The sequence below is a fragment of the Notamacropus eugenii genome, chromosome 7 (assembly GCF_028372415.1).
Source record: "Notamacropus eugenii isolate mMacEug1 chromosome 7, mMacEug1.pri_v2, whole genome shotgun sequence".
NCBI classification, from domain to species: domain Eukaryota; kingdom Metazoa; phylum Chordata; class Mammalia; order Diprotodontia; family Macropodidae; genus Notamacropus; species Notamacropus eugenii.
Window position 1 is genome coordinate 132,694,955 of NC_092878.1, and position 17,951 is coordinate 132,712,905.

The window sequence follows — 17,951 nt, forward strand, 5'->3', positions numbered from 1 at the left end:
TAAGGGACAGCTAAGTGGTCCAGTGGATAGAGTACTGAGACTGAAGTCAGGAAGACACATCATTGTGAGTTCAAGTCTGGGCTCAGACACTTCCTAGCTCTGTCTGGACAAGTCACTTCATCCTGTTTGCCTCAATTTTCTTATCTGTAAAATGAGCTAGAAGAGGAAATGATAAACCAATCCAGTATCTTTGGCAAGAAAATCCCAAATGGAGTCATGAAGAATTGGACACAACTGAACAACAACTTATCACTAAAATGATAGTTTGTAAAAATAAAACGAAACAAAAAACCTTTTACACTCTGAAACTTTTTAGCTTCAGTCCTTGTGGAACTTTCTGTCTCAAAGAGACTATGCCAACTTACTCTATAGTAGTAATCAAGCTATAATCACATGATGAGCTGACTCACGATTATAGCTATCAGTCCGCTAAAGAAAGATGATAGAATAGGGAGACACATTTTTGTCATTGCAGTCTTTCTTTGATGCTTCCGTCATGGCAAGATCCTGGGTTCTTATGCCAGCAGAGCACCTAGTCTAGCAGATTCTACCAAACTGAAAAGGTCCATGGATCAGTGTGTTGGTCGATCAGGACCTCTTCTCTGAGGACCAACCCAGAGAAAATGGGAGAAAAAAGCTCATTGATAGGTGGTCCACAGGATGAATAAATTTTCAGTCTCAGTGCCTCATTAACTAAGATGCAGAAGGGCTGAAATTTGCATTGATGGAAGGAGTACCCACATCCATGAAATCGGATTCCTGAAGTATTAACTCTTTCAGTAAGGGCTGCAACCCACATCTCCAAAACAGTCCTTTCTAGTGGCATTGTAAACTCTAGTTAGTTCTGTGTTTCTCAAAGAATCTCGTAGTACTTTGACTCTTTCCCATGCATCCTTTGAATCACTCTATCAACCGATCACTAAGCATTTGAATATCTGCTTGTACCCAGCACTGCTGGGGATAGAAAAGAAGTATAATATGTATTCTCTGCCCTCTGAGAAAGTTGTAATCTTTCTGAGGGGGCCAAATTAGCATACATTAGGATGTTTTAGGTTTCTTCAGACCTTTGAGAATAGTTCAGGCCCCCAGAAAATCCATGAGGTACCTTCAAACACCTTGGTCTCTATTCTGTGGTGCTATAACTTGGTGTGCCCAATGGCCAGGCTTTGAGACCAGACATACAGTTGGACTGTAGTCAACTGAGCATATGCTTTTGGACAGTATAATGAGATTTTTCAATTCAACTATGAGTAACACCACATTACCTGAGAAGCATTCCAAATATCGCTTGACAGGGGGAGACCGTGAAGATTGAGGACCCTTTAGGAGTGAGCCAAGGGCTGTATGGAGGTATTTCATTAGAGCCATGATGCTGATGAGAATCTTTGTTTTAAACCAAACTGGACTGGGATCCTCCCGACTTAGGTAAGACAAAAAAGCTTACCATAGACTATAACAGTTGCTGTTGTGCTTTTCCTCTTGGCGACAATGTTTTTGGCAACACACGTGTAATTTGCTGTATCTGAGAGGCGAGCCTGCTTTATAATCAGGTTGTGGTCAATTGTAATATAAAAATTCCGATCTTCAACTGGATCAATTATCTCTTCATTTTTCAACCACTCCACCTATGGTGTATAAAAATATTAAATAAATCCCCACTTTTGAAACCTTGAACACTTTTTTCTTTTTGCTTTTACTTCATGATGGGCATAAAATGTTCCCTTATCATGATATGCAAATTGGGGGAAAATAACTTAGTGAGGTCATACCAAGTATCACTCACCTGCCAAACATGCTGATTCTGTCTGTACCATATTGCACTCAAATGTCAATGAACCAATTGGGAAATACAGTGTTCAAATTGTTTTCATTTTCCTCTGCAGGTAGCGATGGGAGAACATGTATTGCCAGGTTCAGAACCCAATCAAAAATAATAGCTTAAGCATTTCAAAGAACTCAAACCATTTGGTATTTGATTTGTTTACTCTTGGTAACTTACTTGCTTATTTCAGAAAAGAAAATAGGGATGTAAAAAAAAGAGCTCAAAATCATCTCAGATTCCACATAGCTTTAATAGAACAAAATGTGGATGATTCAAGTATGTCAAGTTGAAACATATGGATTAAATTACCCTGAAAATGCTCTTATTTAGAAGAATGTGTTTAGGGAGTCATTTAAGCCCAAACATTTGAAAAATCAATCTACCCACCCCCCATATAGCTCAGCTCATCCATCATCCATTCTCAAGAGTTAGATATCTTTTTTAAAGAGAAAAACATTTTAATCTTGAACCCTATAGAATTACAGAGGAAACAATGTCAATTAGTAAAGAAAAATCTTATTGTGTTATCCCCTACCAAGCAGAATCATTTTCTAGTCATTAAAGCAGGCATCTTCCTCCCTCTCATTTAGTCAGGGAAATCAGGTACCTTAACATTTTCTGATTTTTTTTAAGGGGTTCAAAAATGGTAGAGAAACCTTTCAGTGATAGGAGATCAATACTGGTGCCATTTCTGAGATGGTCAGAAGCATCTCAGACTCCAGAGGAGGTCTGAAAATTCTTCAGCAAATCTGTCAGTATGTTTGATGTAGCACATCTTAAGTGTCTATCTAACTAGGAAACCTTATGATGACATTCCTCAGACACAAATTTGATAGATAAGTTGTAAAATAGGACCAAACAAGCACTTGAGGTGGCAAAAATATGGGTAGGAGCAGTTCTATGCCTTGATTGAAGTTTCAAATACTTGCTTATTCCTTAATTCTTAATATGTTCTCTAATTAAATGTGATGTTAGTGAAGGCTCTCTCAAGCAATGTCTAAGCCTAGGAATCATTCGTTAATTAGTCTTAAAATATAACCCGACTCATTCAGTCAGATACCAGAGTTAGGCATAAGATGTAGGAAATACAGATAATCACTATATCAGCACCTAGCTCTTCTAGTTGCCATTACTTTGGAAAGAAAATGTCAGTTTAAGATCATTTTCTACAAAACTGAAAATCTACTCACAGATAATTGAGAGTTGACTTTTATTTATGCCAACCTGGCACAGTTTACCTTTCTTAACAAAGGTGGTAGCAAAGCCAGTGCGTATTAAAAATAAAGGTAAAAAAAATGATATACTACAACATTCTCTGGTTTCAAGGCACCATAACACACTATCCACAGGCCATCTCATAAGAAATTTATTCATTCAAACTTTTTATATAATGGAAGGAAGCCCAAGATATGCAAGGCTTAGTATTGTTGAGATTAGGTTGGGGGAAGAGGAGGGGATAACACAATTGTTGGTAGAAAGGCACTTTCTTCTTGAACAGAATTACAAATTTTCATTGAGGATGTATTTATACTCAGAATGAACACTTCAAAAAAAACAGGGTCTGTACAAGGTCTAGAATCTTGCAAGGGCTCACAGATTGATAATAAAATTATATTCTTGTGATATATTCACTAACAGAATTTTACTGCAAAGAGAAAGAATGCTTCCCTGTCATACTACACAATATCAGCAATGTTATCTGCAGAAACTAAATTTTAAATTATGATAAAATGGTAGCTGAACAATTGCAAACATGGATAGAACAAAATGAGAACATTACACCATAATAGCTGGAAGAAGATTGATGCTAATCTGACTTGAATCACTTGTTTGAATTTTTCCGGAAAGAAGAAAATGGACAAAATCTTTCAAATAATTTCTGATCCCTTCTAGCATGCATTTCTAGCATGTCACAACTTCTTATGCCTAAAAAAAATATCCTGTTCAGATTTTCACTGGCGAGCATCAAGGTAGGCAGAAGAAATGACATCATAATGTTACTCAAGTTTCCTATTCTTTAAAATGTATTGAGTGTGATTCTTTCACATCTAAAATAAGGTCATTTTCTCCCTCACTCCTTGGTAAAAAATGAGGTACCCTGGGGGCCATTAGAAGTATTGGGTATTTCACCAGCTCTCTTGGGGTAGTCATTAGACATCTGTTGTAGCTGGAATTAATCAATGAATTCTATAGAATATTTCTGATTATATCTCTGGGGAGAAGAAAATACTGCAGTAAAAGAACTTATGGTGGTATCTTGGGAATTATGTTGTACCTTTTAGGATTATGCTCAGTTTTGCAGGATAAATTCTTCTTGGTTGGAGGTTGTTATATTCCATTTTTTCTTCTATTTATTATCTTGTGTTAATCTGACTCTGATCCCTTTGTATAGATCTCTTTCTATAAGGTTGACTGAAGTTTTTTTTTCCTTTTCACATGAAATTCTGAAGTTGGATTATGACATTTCTAAGTGTGTCAATTTTTTTTTTTTGGTAACCCATGGATTCTATTTTCACCTAGCCCTCTTATTCTAGTAGGTCCAGAATGTTTTATTTTCTGATGTTTTGATAAGTTATATCTGAGGTTTTATTTTATTATGGTTTTCAGGGAATCAGTTAATCTTAAATTATTTCTCCTTGGCAAATCATTTTTGATAGTAGATTTCTCATACCTTCCTCATTTTCGTGAGTGTGCTTTGACTTTTCTCTACCATTTGTTACTGTATCATTGAATTAGGGAGTTCTGTGCTCCATCCTGTTTTTCACTATTCACTCTAAAGTAATGTTTTTTTGGCATCTAGACTAAGTTGTTATCACTTCAATTTTTTTTTTCTCAAGAGCTTTAATTTCATTTTATAACTCTTGTTTTAACTTTTCTGTCATATAGTTAGTAGTCCTTATGGGGAACTCATTTTGATGGATTCTGCTGGTAATAACTGCAGCATTTTCTCCTTTTGAAATTTCATCTCAGGGTTATTTCAGCCCATAGTTTTTGGTATCATACTATGAGTTTTCTTAAATGTTAATATTTTTAGTCTGTGCACCCCAGCTTCACTTATGGATCTAGGATATATGTAGGTAGTTTCAAGCATTACAATGACCATGGCCCTGGATGAAGCAACTGAACCTGCAAATCGTAGGCTCTGTTCAGTCCTCTCAGCTCCATTCTTGGGTAGGGCTCTCTCCCCTGACACAATCCTGATTTAGGATAGCAAACCACGGCCAGGTCCTGTCCTGTCTTGCAACCTTGGATGAGGCAGTCCAACCTGTGCCTTACTCCCTCCCTTAGCTCTATAGGGAAATTGTGAGGAAGGTATAATATCTTCTTGAACCCTAACAAAGTCCTGGGAGGGGCAGATGAGAAGCAATTTCAGAGCTCTGGCTCCATTCTTACACTGGGATGCTTATCCTCTGACTCCTTGAGTCAGAGGATCTGGGGTTTGAGGTCTCATGAGATATGAAGTCAAACTCCATCTTCTTCCTTCAGTCCTATACGGAGATATTGAGGCTGGGATATGACTTTACTCCCTGAGTCCTTTCTATTCCCTTCTAGTGCTTCTGGAGGAGTTAGGGATTAATGGTTCCTGAATGGATATCTTGAATTAGGGATTTTGGTTCCTGGTGCCTTCCACCTCTTACAGTTGTAGTTGGGATGGGGTAGTAGAAAGAATGATGAGATCCCTTCATATTGGATCAGATAGGGAGCTTATGGTAGGCTTCCTGTGAATTTATTTACTTATTTTTGATTGGGACTACCTAACTGGCATTTTTCACCTCATTAACAACCACAATTAGTCAAAGTGACCACCACCACAACAACAATAGCTTAGATACATAAAGTTTGCATAGTTGGAATGCAAAACATTACATGAAGAAGCACACAAAGATGCCACTTTGTTAGAAAATAAACATAAGCGAAATCTAATAGGAAAAAGGGAATGGGTTGGCTTAGAGGTGTCCCATTTTGACTTCTGAATTTCAAAGTGATCTCAACCTGTGAGACTTAGATTGCATTGGTTCCTGAAAGTACATAAGAACTAGCTTGCAGCAAAGAAGGTAAATGAAAAAAACCCAGGGGAATTTATTGGATATCAATAGCAACACTGCTATGAAATGACTGAAAATGAATCAGGAATATACAATTTAAATTTCTCTTAGAACACACATGGGGTGAAAAGTAACAGGAAAAGTTTATTGGCAAAGTATAGCTTGGGTACTGCCAAGTCTGAAGTATGCTTTCTAAAATGGCTACAAATATTTGACAAACACAAATTGCAGCTGGGTTCACTTAGACATATTCTACAATTCTCATTATCTCATAGAGTGGGTAGAGATAACAGCTGGGGACAACGTGGAGGTGCTGCCTGCCTATGGAATTTTGATGCTGTGCTAACACTGATAAAAATGATGACTCTTCCTTAGAGGCATCTTTAGCAGTATTCCCCCTGTCTCATTTCCTGATCTTTTCTGTCTAATTAGGTCAGGTAAGACTACATGCATTACGCCATTCTACTTCCTAACAAATTGTACTAAAAAAATGTGTTTTATACCACCTTCATCTTCAAACATATCTCCCCCTCTCACTCCCTTTGCCAAAGGAGCATCCTTTGTAACAAAAGAAAAAAGGAGGTGGGTGGGGGGTGAAAGCAATACCACAAAACTAACCAACACATCAGTCAAGTCTAACAGTATGTGTAATGCTCCAATTTCTCTTTTCTTCTTTGTGGTCTCTATGGGTCATTATAATTAGACATAAAAATTCAGTTTTATTGTTGATAATGGCATTTTCATTTCCACTGTCTCGATATGGTTTTTGTGTATATTGTTTCCTGGTTCTGATTATTTGACTTTTCATCGGTTCATTTAAGTTTTATATGCTTCTATGTGTCCTTCATCTTTATCACTACTTACAGTAAAGTAATATGACATAAAATCCATGTAACAGTTTGTTTATCTGTTCTCTAATCAATACACATCCTTGAGAACAAAGGACAGTAACCGCACATCTACTTTGTTTCCAATGAACTAAATTGGTAAAAAAAAAAAATTATTATGGCCTGTGTCTTAGTAGACAGATGGAATAGACAGGACTCAGGGCGTTCTGGTGATGTGTGATTTTATAGTTTTACTGTCTAGCATTTTTTCCAGTACCAAACTATTAGCTGAAAATTAAGCTATCAGAGAAGACGAAAGGATGAAGATGGCCAGAAAACTATTAAAAATTCCTTTAAGGCAAGTTTCCTTCAACAGTTCAATCACTGCCCTTTTTAGAAAACTCATATTTATATTTAGGCCCAAGTTCTTTAGTATATACATATATATGTATATAATTCAGTATATATAATTTCCTCTATTTTTAAAAAAATCTTCAACAAAAATGAGAGAGAGAAAAGATAATAGCCATTTATATAAATGGTGATGCAATCAAGGGTAGGACACAACAGGTTAACCGTGTTTTTTGTTTGTTTTAAAATGATCACATAGTAGGTTTTCAACTTTGTTTAGCCTGAAGCCAGTGAAAAAATTACAAAGTCTTGGATAAGGAAAATGGATGAAATTTTAAAACAAATTCTCGATGATACTTTTATTTGATTATTTCTTTCCATTTGGTCTAGTTCTTTATTTCCCTTATATTGAGGAGGTCCAACTATGAGCAGTTATATTGTATCTGATAATTTGTCTTCTTTGAATTCTTTAAAGAGGATTTTGTAATGCATTGATATAATCCTGGAGTGTGTAGACTAGTTGTTAGATCATTATTTATGCAACTTTTAGCTACTTTCTATTCACTTTTATATTAGCTATATATGGAAATTCTAATAGTTTTGTGAAATTATTTTGTATTCTATTACTTCTTGATGCTATTGGCTTTCTTAAGTAATTTCTTGACCCTTTATTTGTGACTTTATAAGCAACCCATCATGTAATCTAGGAACTGAGTTTTTTTTTTTCTTTGCAGTTATCTATCACTAGCAAATCTTGAGCTATATCCAGTTCTTATACGGAGAAGTATCTTTGTCCCCCCAACCTATTTTTTTTAACTGAGAAAGTTTCTAAGGATTGTTTGCTGCAAACCATGCTAGATTTTTGGTTTAGATATGCATTTTAATAAAATATCCAAATAGCTCCTTAATGCTTATGCTTTATAGGGTTTTAACATAAATGTTTGTTGTACTTGGCCTAAGTTTTATCTGCATCCATTCATATAAACATGGGATTTTTTTTTTGTTTTTGATTTTAATATTGCCAATAGTGCTATTTTCCCAACATGAACTCACCCTTGGGTTTCTGATAAAAATCCAATATCATAATAATGAATAATTTTTGGATATATTCAACTAATCTTTTTTGCTATTATTTATTTAAACTATTTTTTCAAATGAATATTGATTTATTAGTTATATCCCTTTTTACATTTTATTTTTCCAGGTTTATGTATCAGGAGTGCATTTTTCTTATTAAAGTAATTTTGTAATTATTGATAATAATTTTAGAACCGTATGTGTTCACTGATCCTTTAACAGAGAAAAGATATTTCGAATCTGCAATACACAATTATATGATAGAAAAACTGAGAATTCAAAAGCAATAGATGATTAGGTACAAATATACACAATCGTATTAACATAGCATGAAAGAGATCCTATACGACTCTTCCAAATTTCAGTTCCCTTCAACTCTAAGAATCTTTGATTTATTGATTTATTCAAAAAAATGTGCTAATAGTTGATACATATATTATTATGCATATAGTAGGTAAATAATGCTTCTTCTTGAGGGAAAAAAATCTTGTACAACAAGCATTTCTGTAGAGAATTTATAATAAGCAGATAAAAAATTACTTTAGTAATAAAACCAAAAAGAGGTCACATAGGATGATACATGCTATGTATACCAGACAACAAAAGGGGCAGCGTGGGATGGGGGACAGTCTCTTTAGGGCTTCTTTGATACGTTTGTCTTGATTCTGTCACATATTGTCCATGTGACCGATAAGGTGCTTTTCCTTCCTAATGTCCCAGGCAACTTTCTAAGATTTCAACTTGCAGAATAATTACCTAATATTAATATAGAAGGAATTCCCTCACTGAGAGCTCCTATCTTAATGAAATCACATATCTTAACAGACAAGAAGATGTAGTTTCTTTCTCCATCACTGAAAAAAATCTGAAGAAAATTAAATAAACACATAATACTTTTGCCATTTTTCAGGCAAAACCCAATTTGAGATTTTGTTGGGAAAGATTCTAGATTGGTTTGTCATTTTCTTCTCCACCTCATTTTATAGATGAGGTAACTGAGGCAAACAAGGTTAAGTGACTTGACGCAGCTATGAAGTGTCTGAGGCCATATTTGAACTCAGATCTTCCTGTGTCCAGGTTCAGTGTTCTAGCCATTGTATCACCTAGAAGAATAACTGTGTTGCATCTGAATGCCATTAAAAGAGATGAATGACAATAAACAAATAAACAAACAAATAAATAGCTAGTTAAAGAGAAATAAATGAATGAATAAGTAAATGAAGAATGAATACATAAATGAGCTAATTCTTAAGGAGCCTGATTTCAGTATAGGATTTTTCAAAGAAATCATAGAAATTGTGTGACACGTCAACAGACTACAAAGAGTTAATGCATAATGCCTACAACTGTATGATAAAGTAAGCAGAATAATACACCAGAAACTCATATTCTTCTTAAACTAACAAATAACAAATCCCCACACTCCAAGTATGAACCCTAAAATATCCTTGAGAATTCACTTAACAAACTGTCCTTGAATCAGAACATTATTATAGAGGTAGTGGAGGTCTGGCACACACACAGAGTGTATCTGATGGTGTATCTCCCTCCACATGGATGAAAATGGACATCTTGATTCTGGGAGGGTCATGATAGCATTTAAGGGAAATGACTTGGAGAGAAAGTGGTGTATGTCCAGATAATTATTTAGCTGGTTCTGTTCTGCTAACCACATTGTGAATGTAGCTCTTTGGCTTCAGGGTTATTCAAAAGACCTTAGTGAACTCCTCCATGTCTCTCTCTTGCCTCAGCCATTTTTGCTTTTCTGTTTGTCATTGAACTGTTACTCACAGTTCCTGGTGAGACACCCAAGTCATGATCTCCTGGCATAGGGATTTCTTCCCTCTGAGGCCATGTGGGCATAATGAAATGGAATTCTGTGATGTTTGCATTTTTTTCTGTTTTGGGTGAAGGGAATGGGGTCTTCATCACTGTGAATTCAAAAGATCTGGAGGACACCTTGGTCTCTCAACTCTCTAGAGCTGAGAGGTTGGCAGTCAATGTAGCATAGAAGCTGTGAGGAGCAAGGCCCAACCTTTGGGACTGACTTTCTACCTCCAGGCTAGAGGCAGCTAAGAGGTGGATTAATGTGAGAGAAATTAGGAATGAAGTTGGGGAGATCAGTGCTATCCAGACAGAAGCAAATCCTCAAGACTGAAGAGCTAGAAGGAAGAAAATGGCTCTAAGGAATTGGGGAAAATATCTATACATCTGTTCCTGCTTTATCTTCAAAGTAAATATCCCTTTGTAAAAGCTAATTGATGGTAATTGGTTAAATGGCATTGGGATGTAAGTAATTTCTCCTAATTAGGGGAGAATCACCTATGGATGCTCAATCTGATGGGAGCAGAGAAAATATAACCAAATCCTCCACAGTTATCTCTTGGAAATGTGATGACTAGTTATAGTAGCCTGTCCTAAGAAAGGGCAGCCAGAGCATTGAGGTTACAGGCCTGTAATTGTCTGCACATAACTATATCCCACAAATTTCAAGAATAACTTTTTTGAGAGATAGTACCATACCAAACATTCATATCCTCCAAAATCCATGGAGTGGAAAGCTCTCAGTGTGTAGAGATGTGATGGAAAGAAATCAAAACCATGTGTGAACAGAAGAAAAAAATCTACCATTCCCGTGTCCTGTCTTAGCCCAGGCTTCTATTTCAGCATTTGGGGGCAGTTCACTGGCCTGGAGTTAGCTAGATTTGCATTTAAATCTGGCTTCAGAAATTGTATGACCCTGGACAAGTCACAACCTCAATTTGTCTGTTTCTTCAATTGTAAAATGGGGATTGTAACAGTACCTAACTCACAGGGTTGCTATGAGGATCTACTGAGATAACACTTGTAAAGTATTTACACAGTGCCTAGCACATAGTAAGCGTTTAATAAATGCTTATTCTCTCCTTCACTCCTAGTCTGCTCCTCGAGTGGTCCTGAGGAGCTTTCAGTGAGTCTTTAGAAGATAAGATCGTGTCACAGAACTTTCAATGTGTTACAAATAGTCAGTTGTTTTATCCATCGTCCACCACATGTTAAACAAGCTGCAAATCCAATTTACTGATAGATCAATGTAAAGAAAAGAAAAAATAAGTGCATTTAAATTCTTTAGCAGAACCCTGACTGAGGCTGTTCTGGCAATAAAAGTAGGTTATTAATTCCTAATGCGATTTGGTTTTTTGTTTTTCTCCCTTTGGGCACAATGGAGAAAAGTTGATGACCACAAATGATATAATTTTTCTGTCTTTGGTCTCCTGTGTTACTAAAGCCAGCTCACATCACATAAGAGTATCAGTCCTATCATTGTCTCAGGCAATGCACAGTCCAAATGCTAATAATGTAGAACAGGGCACCTTGCAGTTTTCTTCTTTCCCCTTCTATTCCCTCTTGAAAGACAGATGTGTTGTGTCTAATTATTCACTGATTGGTATCGGGAGATACATTAACATAATTGGCACATTTGTTCTAATTAACAGAGGGAAACTGCCACATGCCACCCAATATGAAAAGTGAGTCCAGGAAAAATGTGCAGGAAAAGTCAAAACTGGTCTCTATCAGTTCAGAATACTTTGAATGGAACACAACAATGATGGGGCAAGAAAGTGTCCCAAAGATCATGGCTTTTTAAGAGGAGAATAATTAGATGAGGCTATATTAATCAAATGATTATATAACCATAGAAAGCTGGTATGAGTCAATTGTCAAATGCACAGGAAGCCAAGCCAAGCTACCAGGAGTATTAACTAGAAGCTGAAACTTCTTGCCAAGCTCCACAGCCTTAGAAAGTATAGGGATTAGCCTGAATCACTTGATGTCTTTTAACAATGCACATTGGACAGCTCTGGCTAATATACTTCATTGAGTCATGTGCCCCCACTACAGTCTCTCAGTAGATGGTGCCTGGACTCTATTTCAACTAGCCTTCAACCTTTTAGCACCATTTTTATCATCTTGCTTCCAGCCAACTGGTAGCATGTATTTTGAGGGGTTTAATGGTTTTTTGTTGCTCATGTATTTCTTTTATAGGGAATGAAAATGAGCACACTCCATTCACAACAATGATTTACTAGCAAATGCAGACTTTTTAAAGGATAAAAAGCTAGAATACACTTATCAAAATGCATCACATTCAATGAGAAAGGCCATGGACCAGAGAGAAGAGGGCCTCCCTGAGAATATCCCAAGGTCCTGCTGTGCTAAGTTCTCTCCTACCTCTTTTAGAAATAGGTACAAGTATTATTATGCGAATAATATTATTAGATTTTTTCAGATATATAAAACACTCTCCCTTCAACCATTACTCATTGGATCCTGGGATTCAAGTGACACTAAGTGTATTTTTAAGTTTTAAAAAATAATGGTCTGTAAGCAGCTTGAAATTACATCTCCAGGAGACTGTCAAAAAAAAAAAAAGATTGGGAATGAGATGGCAAGTGAAAACTTCGACATTTTGCTCGGTTGTTGTTACTTTTGTCTGAGCTGCCAAAAGAACGGATTTGTTTTCCTACTGAGGAAACACTCCCTTAATTGCACATATGTCCAAGTTCATTGCTTTGGAGAAATAAATCCCTTTACACTGTGGGAACTAAGTTGTCTTGAACCCCGCCCCCCCTAACTTCAACTGCAAAACATTAAGTTATTCAATTAGGAGATCAACATTCATTTAAAAATATAATTCAACATCAACAACCTTTCTTTAAAGTGCCCAATATCTACAAATTACTGGGGATATTTATGCTCTTGTTTATACCTATGAATTTATAGGTAGAGGAAATTTTCCCCTCATCAATTCAGATCAGCACCTTGGAGAGATCCAATAGCTTGTCTAAGGTCACATAGCCAGTATGTTTTAGGGCCTGAAAGTGTACCCATTTCTTGCTGACTTTAAGGCCAATTTACTTTATCCACTATATGACACTGTCTCTCAATCAATCAAAAAGCATTTATTAAGTGCCTGCTATGTACCAGGCAATGTTGGGTGCTGGAGATATGAAGACAGAAAAGGAACAGTTCCTGCCCCCAAGGAATTAATATTTTCTTGGGGCACACACTCAGCAAATTTATATAAAATATATTGATATCTAGTAAAAAACCATGCATTTATTAAGCACCTACTATATGCAAAGAACTCTTCTAGTATTTGAAGATATAGGGGAAAAAATCAAATAGTTTCTTCCCACTTGGAGCTCTCATTGTGTTGAAGGATAAAAACTGCACTAAAACTTTTGAGAAACTGTGTATATAAATTTAATATAAATTGATTGAAGGGTCACTAGTTGTTGGGGAGGTCAGGAAAGGTTTCACATATTTAAGCTGAACTTTGAAGGAAACTAGGACTTCTAAGAGACAAAGGTGAAGGGCATAACAAGAATGAAGGAGTCAGATTCATAAGAAGAGAATTTAGATAGGAGAAAGTATCCACGAGGTAAAAGTAGTCGAGAGTATCAAATACTACAGAGAAGTCAAGAAGAATTAGTGTTGAGGAAAGGCCATTAGATTCAACAATGAGAAGATGACTGGAAATGTTGAGTAGAGTATTTTCAGTTGGGTAATGAGGTTGAAAGCTAGACTGCAGAAAGTTTAGGATAGACTGAGGGGAGAAGGAACAGGATCACTAGTGAGGGGAAGAGTTTTTCAAAGAATCTGAGAGAAGAGAAGGAGGAACAGAAGGTGATAGCTAATGTGAATGGAAGGTTCAAGTGAGTATTTTTAAGAGTGAAGGAAACACAGGCATATGTGTAGGCAACAAGGAAGGAAGTATCAATAAAAAGAGACTGAATATTAGAGGAAAGGGAATGATAGGGGGCAGTTTTCTGGTGAAAAGGGGAAAGGATGGGATCAAGGTACGTATAGGAAGATTAGTTTTGGTGAGAATAACCACCTTTTTATCGCAGAGGAGTAGATAATGTAGGTTAATATCTGGAGAATATGACATGAGAAGAGGGGGAACAGGATGAGTTTGTAGTAGGTGACTCAATTTTCACAGTAAAACATGAGGCAAGGTTCTTGCTGAGAGGGTAGGTTAAAGGAATGCCATGGAAGGTAGAGAAGAGAAGAGAACATTGACAGTCACTGTTGTGGTAAGTGGAATAGAAAGCAAATTAGAGAGGTGTATAATGGTTGTACCAGAACTGGAGTAAGGAAGACTCATCTTCTTGAGTTCAAATCTGGCTTCAGACATTTTCTAGCTGTGTGAACCTGAGCAAGTCACGTAACCCTATTTGCCTCAGTTTTCTCATCTGTAAAATGAGCTGAAGAAGAAAATGGCAAATTATGCCAGTATCTTTGCCAAGGAAACCCCAAAAGGGGTCAACAAAGAGTCAGTTTCTATGACTGAAAAATGACTAAACAACAACATAATGGTTGCCTTGCGGTAGTGAAGGCACAACTGAGATTAGATTACATAAATATGTACTGGATCTTGTCAGCATAATTTCATGACTTCCTTCAGTTCTGTTCAACAGCACATAAGAAGGAACAAAGGAGGAAGATGGTAGGAACAATCCAGGATTTGAATGAGCTGTGGTAAGTCAACAAGAGATTTAAAAGTGGATCATATAGAATTCACTGGTTCATGATGGAGTTGAGTTTGGGAAGAGAAAAGTATCTCCAGATCAGGAGTGATGATCTGGAAAAGTATTGATGGGTGGAGGGATTGGAAATAATAGGGATGAAGAACAGATTTAGGAATAGTGAGGCACAAGGGGAAATAGCAAGATAGGCTATTATAGAATAAATAAGTTTCAGAGTTAATGGACAAGTGAGGAAAAAGTATTATCATTTTTGTATATTTGTAGTAGAAAAAGAACCAGTTCATGTGAATGGAATGGATTGAGAAATTGGATGGTTAAGGAACACCAACATGTCTGAGGACTTGAGATGAAGGAAACTGTGAGCTTGGTACTGAATTTATGGAGAAAGGAGTGAGAATTTCTGAGGGTTTGTAGATAAGAGTGAGCAGAATCTGAATTGAGTGGTCAGTTTAGATAGTATAAATTTTAAGAGTGGAATGGTTGCCAAGTGATAACAGTAGAAGAGTCTGGAAGTGGTCCTGGGGAACATGGAGTGTTCTGACTCTCTCTCTGGGACCAATGAGTTGGGGTGAATAAGAGATGGTACAAGCAGCACCAGAAAGGTTAAGTCAGTGATGCAGTATCATACAGAGGGAGTCAGGAGTCAGTCAATGACAGAAGAAGAAAAGAGGTGAGGTTTAAAATAAAAAGAAATGTGTTAACTTCCAGTACTAAGCATGGTGCCTGGCACACAACAGGTGCTTCATAAATGTTAACTGATTGATTATTAATTTTAGAGGCAGGTAGATCTAGAGTGGGATATTGTGTGTGATGGGGGTGAATAGCATTGAAGTGGATAAGGAGAGAGAAGGATCGGAGGGTGGAAAGTGGGGACATTCTTGGCAGTTATAGGTTCAGTATCACTGGGATGGGAAGATTTAAAAGGGAAAGCAATGTACTAACCGATAGGTTCAAGAAGACTATCAGTGGAGGAAAGGGACTCTTGCCCCTAAAGGCAGACCAGAAGGTTTAAGATCTTGCACTAGCTAGGTAATATTTGGCATTTGGTTAACAGTCTGAGAGTCTGTTACAGAAAAGTTGCCAATCTGCATGGCTGGAAAAAGTTTCTATGTTGGGGACTTATACAGTTGAAATACAGTTGAAATAATGGGTCCAGAACTAAAAGGGATGAAAACACTCAAAACCTAACCATAGGACCAATGATCTCACAATGAAAAGTTCCTCATTCCAGTAAGAAATTCTGACTGAGATCACTGGGCATTGAAAAGCAATATTCTCCCCGCCCCCCAATCAGAATTCAGGTCAACCTTTTCTATATTTCTCTATAAAACCTCTTTTGCCTGCAGAGCATACAAAATGCTGTCAGCTGACAATACACCTGCATGGAAATTCAGGCACCTGAAGTTTCAATTAAGGAGATAACAGCAGCAAAGCATGAAGCACCTTGATGATACAAAGCAAACAGCAGTTTCATTAATAATCAGTTAGTTGGAGGTGACCACTTGATGCCAAATATATGAAAGTCTCCTGCTGCTACCAGCTTTTTATCCCCTGGCAGCATCAGTCGAAAAGAGTCTGTTCCACATTTACCTGAAGTCAGCAAAATAATTTATTCCTTTGCACTCCACCCATATTTTTCCCACTTGCTAATTAAAGATGCAAATGTTGACAAATATGATGAAGGTTTCTAAATACAACTGGGCCACTAAGCTGTACACTGTTCTCTGTTCTTCCAATTAAGCTCCTATGAGAGACAGTTCAATGATAATTAGTGAGGCAATTATCCCCCTGTTAAAGGTGTGACAAATCACACATTTTCGATTAAAATTTAGTTTTGTTTCTTATGCCATATTAACTAATTTTAAATCCATTGATGTTTCCATCTCTGACCTACGTAAAAGAGACAATTAGGTGAAATTCTGTATTCTGAGTGTTATTTTTTTTCCTCCTGGTTCACCATGTGATCTCAACATTTTTGTTTTATCTGTAGCATGAGCAAAAATGAGCAGAACAGATTCACAGCAGACCACTCTGCTGTTCTGGAAGTAAAATAAGCGGCTCAGTTAATACTTTACTTTCTAGAGAAACTGAGGAGGTATATCTATGAAAAGTGAAGAGGCCACATCATTAGAGTGAAGATAGGATCTGGATCCTTGACTCCAGATTATAGAGATTTATTGAAGAAATTCTATTTGATTTTGTTTGTTTGTTTTGAGATTGGATCTCCTTATCTTGCTCAAGCTGGAAGTGAAGCAGCCACTCATGGACTTGATCCAAGTGGTAATTGCCATAGGAGTTTTGACATGCTCCTTTTCTACCCTGGGCTGACTGACCTTCCTTAGGCAGCTGGGACCCTCCCTCTATTCTCAGGGGATCCCTATATTGGGACTTGGTGGGAACACTGGATCAACTTTAGAACTTCTGCAGCTCAGAACTCTCACACTCAAGAGATCTGCCAGCCTCAGTCTCCCCTGGTAATAGGGAGAGCAGGTGTATGCCCCCACACTCAATTTGAACAATTATAGAAGACATGAATTAAAATAATTTAAGAGCTGATATTTATCCTTTTGCATATTTGTTCCAATTTTTTACCTCTCCTTGTGAAACAAAGCTAATATCAATGAGCTTTTATATGACTGATTTTGGTCAGCATTTGTTATAAGGAGGGTGTATAAATTATTCTCTTAATGTCTTGTTCTTTATCTCAAGTTTACATGGGAATATGTTTATGTCATAAATATTAAATTTTCTTTCTTCATAATGATAACTCACATTTGTGTAATGATTATAATAGCTAATATTTACATACCCCTTCAAGGTTTGCAAAATTCTTTTCTCACAATAACTTTGAAGTGGTTATGACAAATATCATTTTCACCATTTTAGAGCTGAAGCTATTGAGGCTACAGGAGGTCAAGTGACTTGTACTATGATCATAAGCTGGTAAGTGTCAAAGGCAGTGGTCAGACAGACCCAAGGTCTGTGATAGTAAAATCCACTTGGCAAGAGAAATCCTAATTCCTGATAACTACTTGGCAGCAAGGCCTGTTCATGTTATACCATTAGCATGCTCATTCTTAACCGAAGGTTCTTACACTTGTGTAACCAATGCTTGGTTTCTCCACATCACTATTTTTCACAAGGATAGTCAAAGAACTGAAGTGGGGGAACTGATAGAGAGGAAGTATGTCCTGCCCTTATCTAGGGACATAAATAATGTCAACTAGCAAGAAAGTGACCTGTCCTGGTTCTTGCCCCATCACCTTTCCTCTGGCTTCAGAAGGAGGAGATCCAG

The 17,951-nt window shown here is 36.9% G+C and overlaps 1 protein-coding gene across 2 annotated transcripts in view; it reads right to left on the minus strand.

Moving 5' to 3' along the window:
- The window catches only part of UNC5C (unc-5 netrin receptor C), a 396,611-nt gene that overhangs the window by 95,876 nt on the left and 282,784 nt on the right, over positions 1–17,951 (minus strand). For both annotated transcript variants that reach the window (XM_072622972.1, XM_072622971.1), the window contains exon 5: positions 1,445–1,625. In XM_072622972.1, coding sequence (XP_072479073.1) covers positions 1,445–1,625 — 181 coding nt within the window. The remainder of the gene's footprint in view (positions 1–1,444; positions 1,626–17,951) is intronic.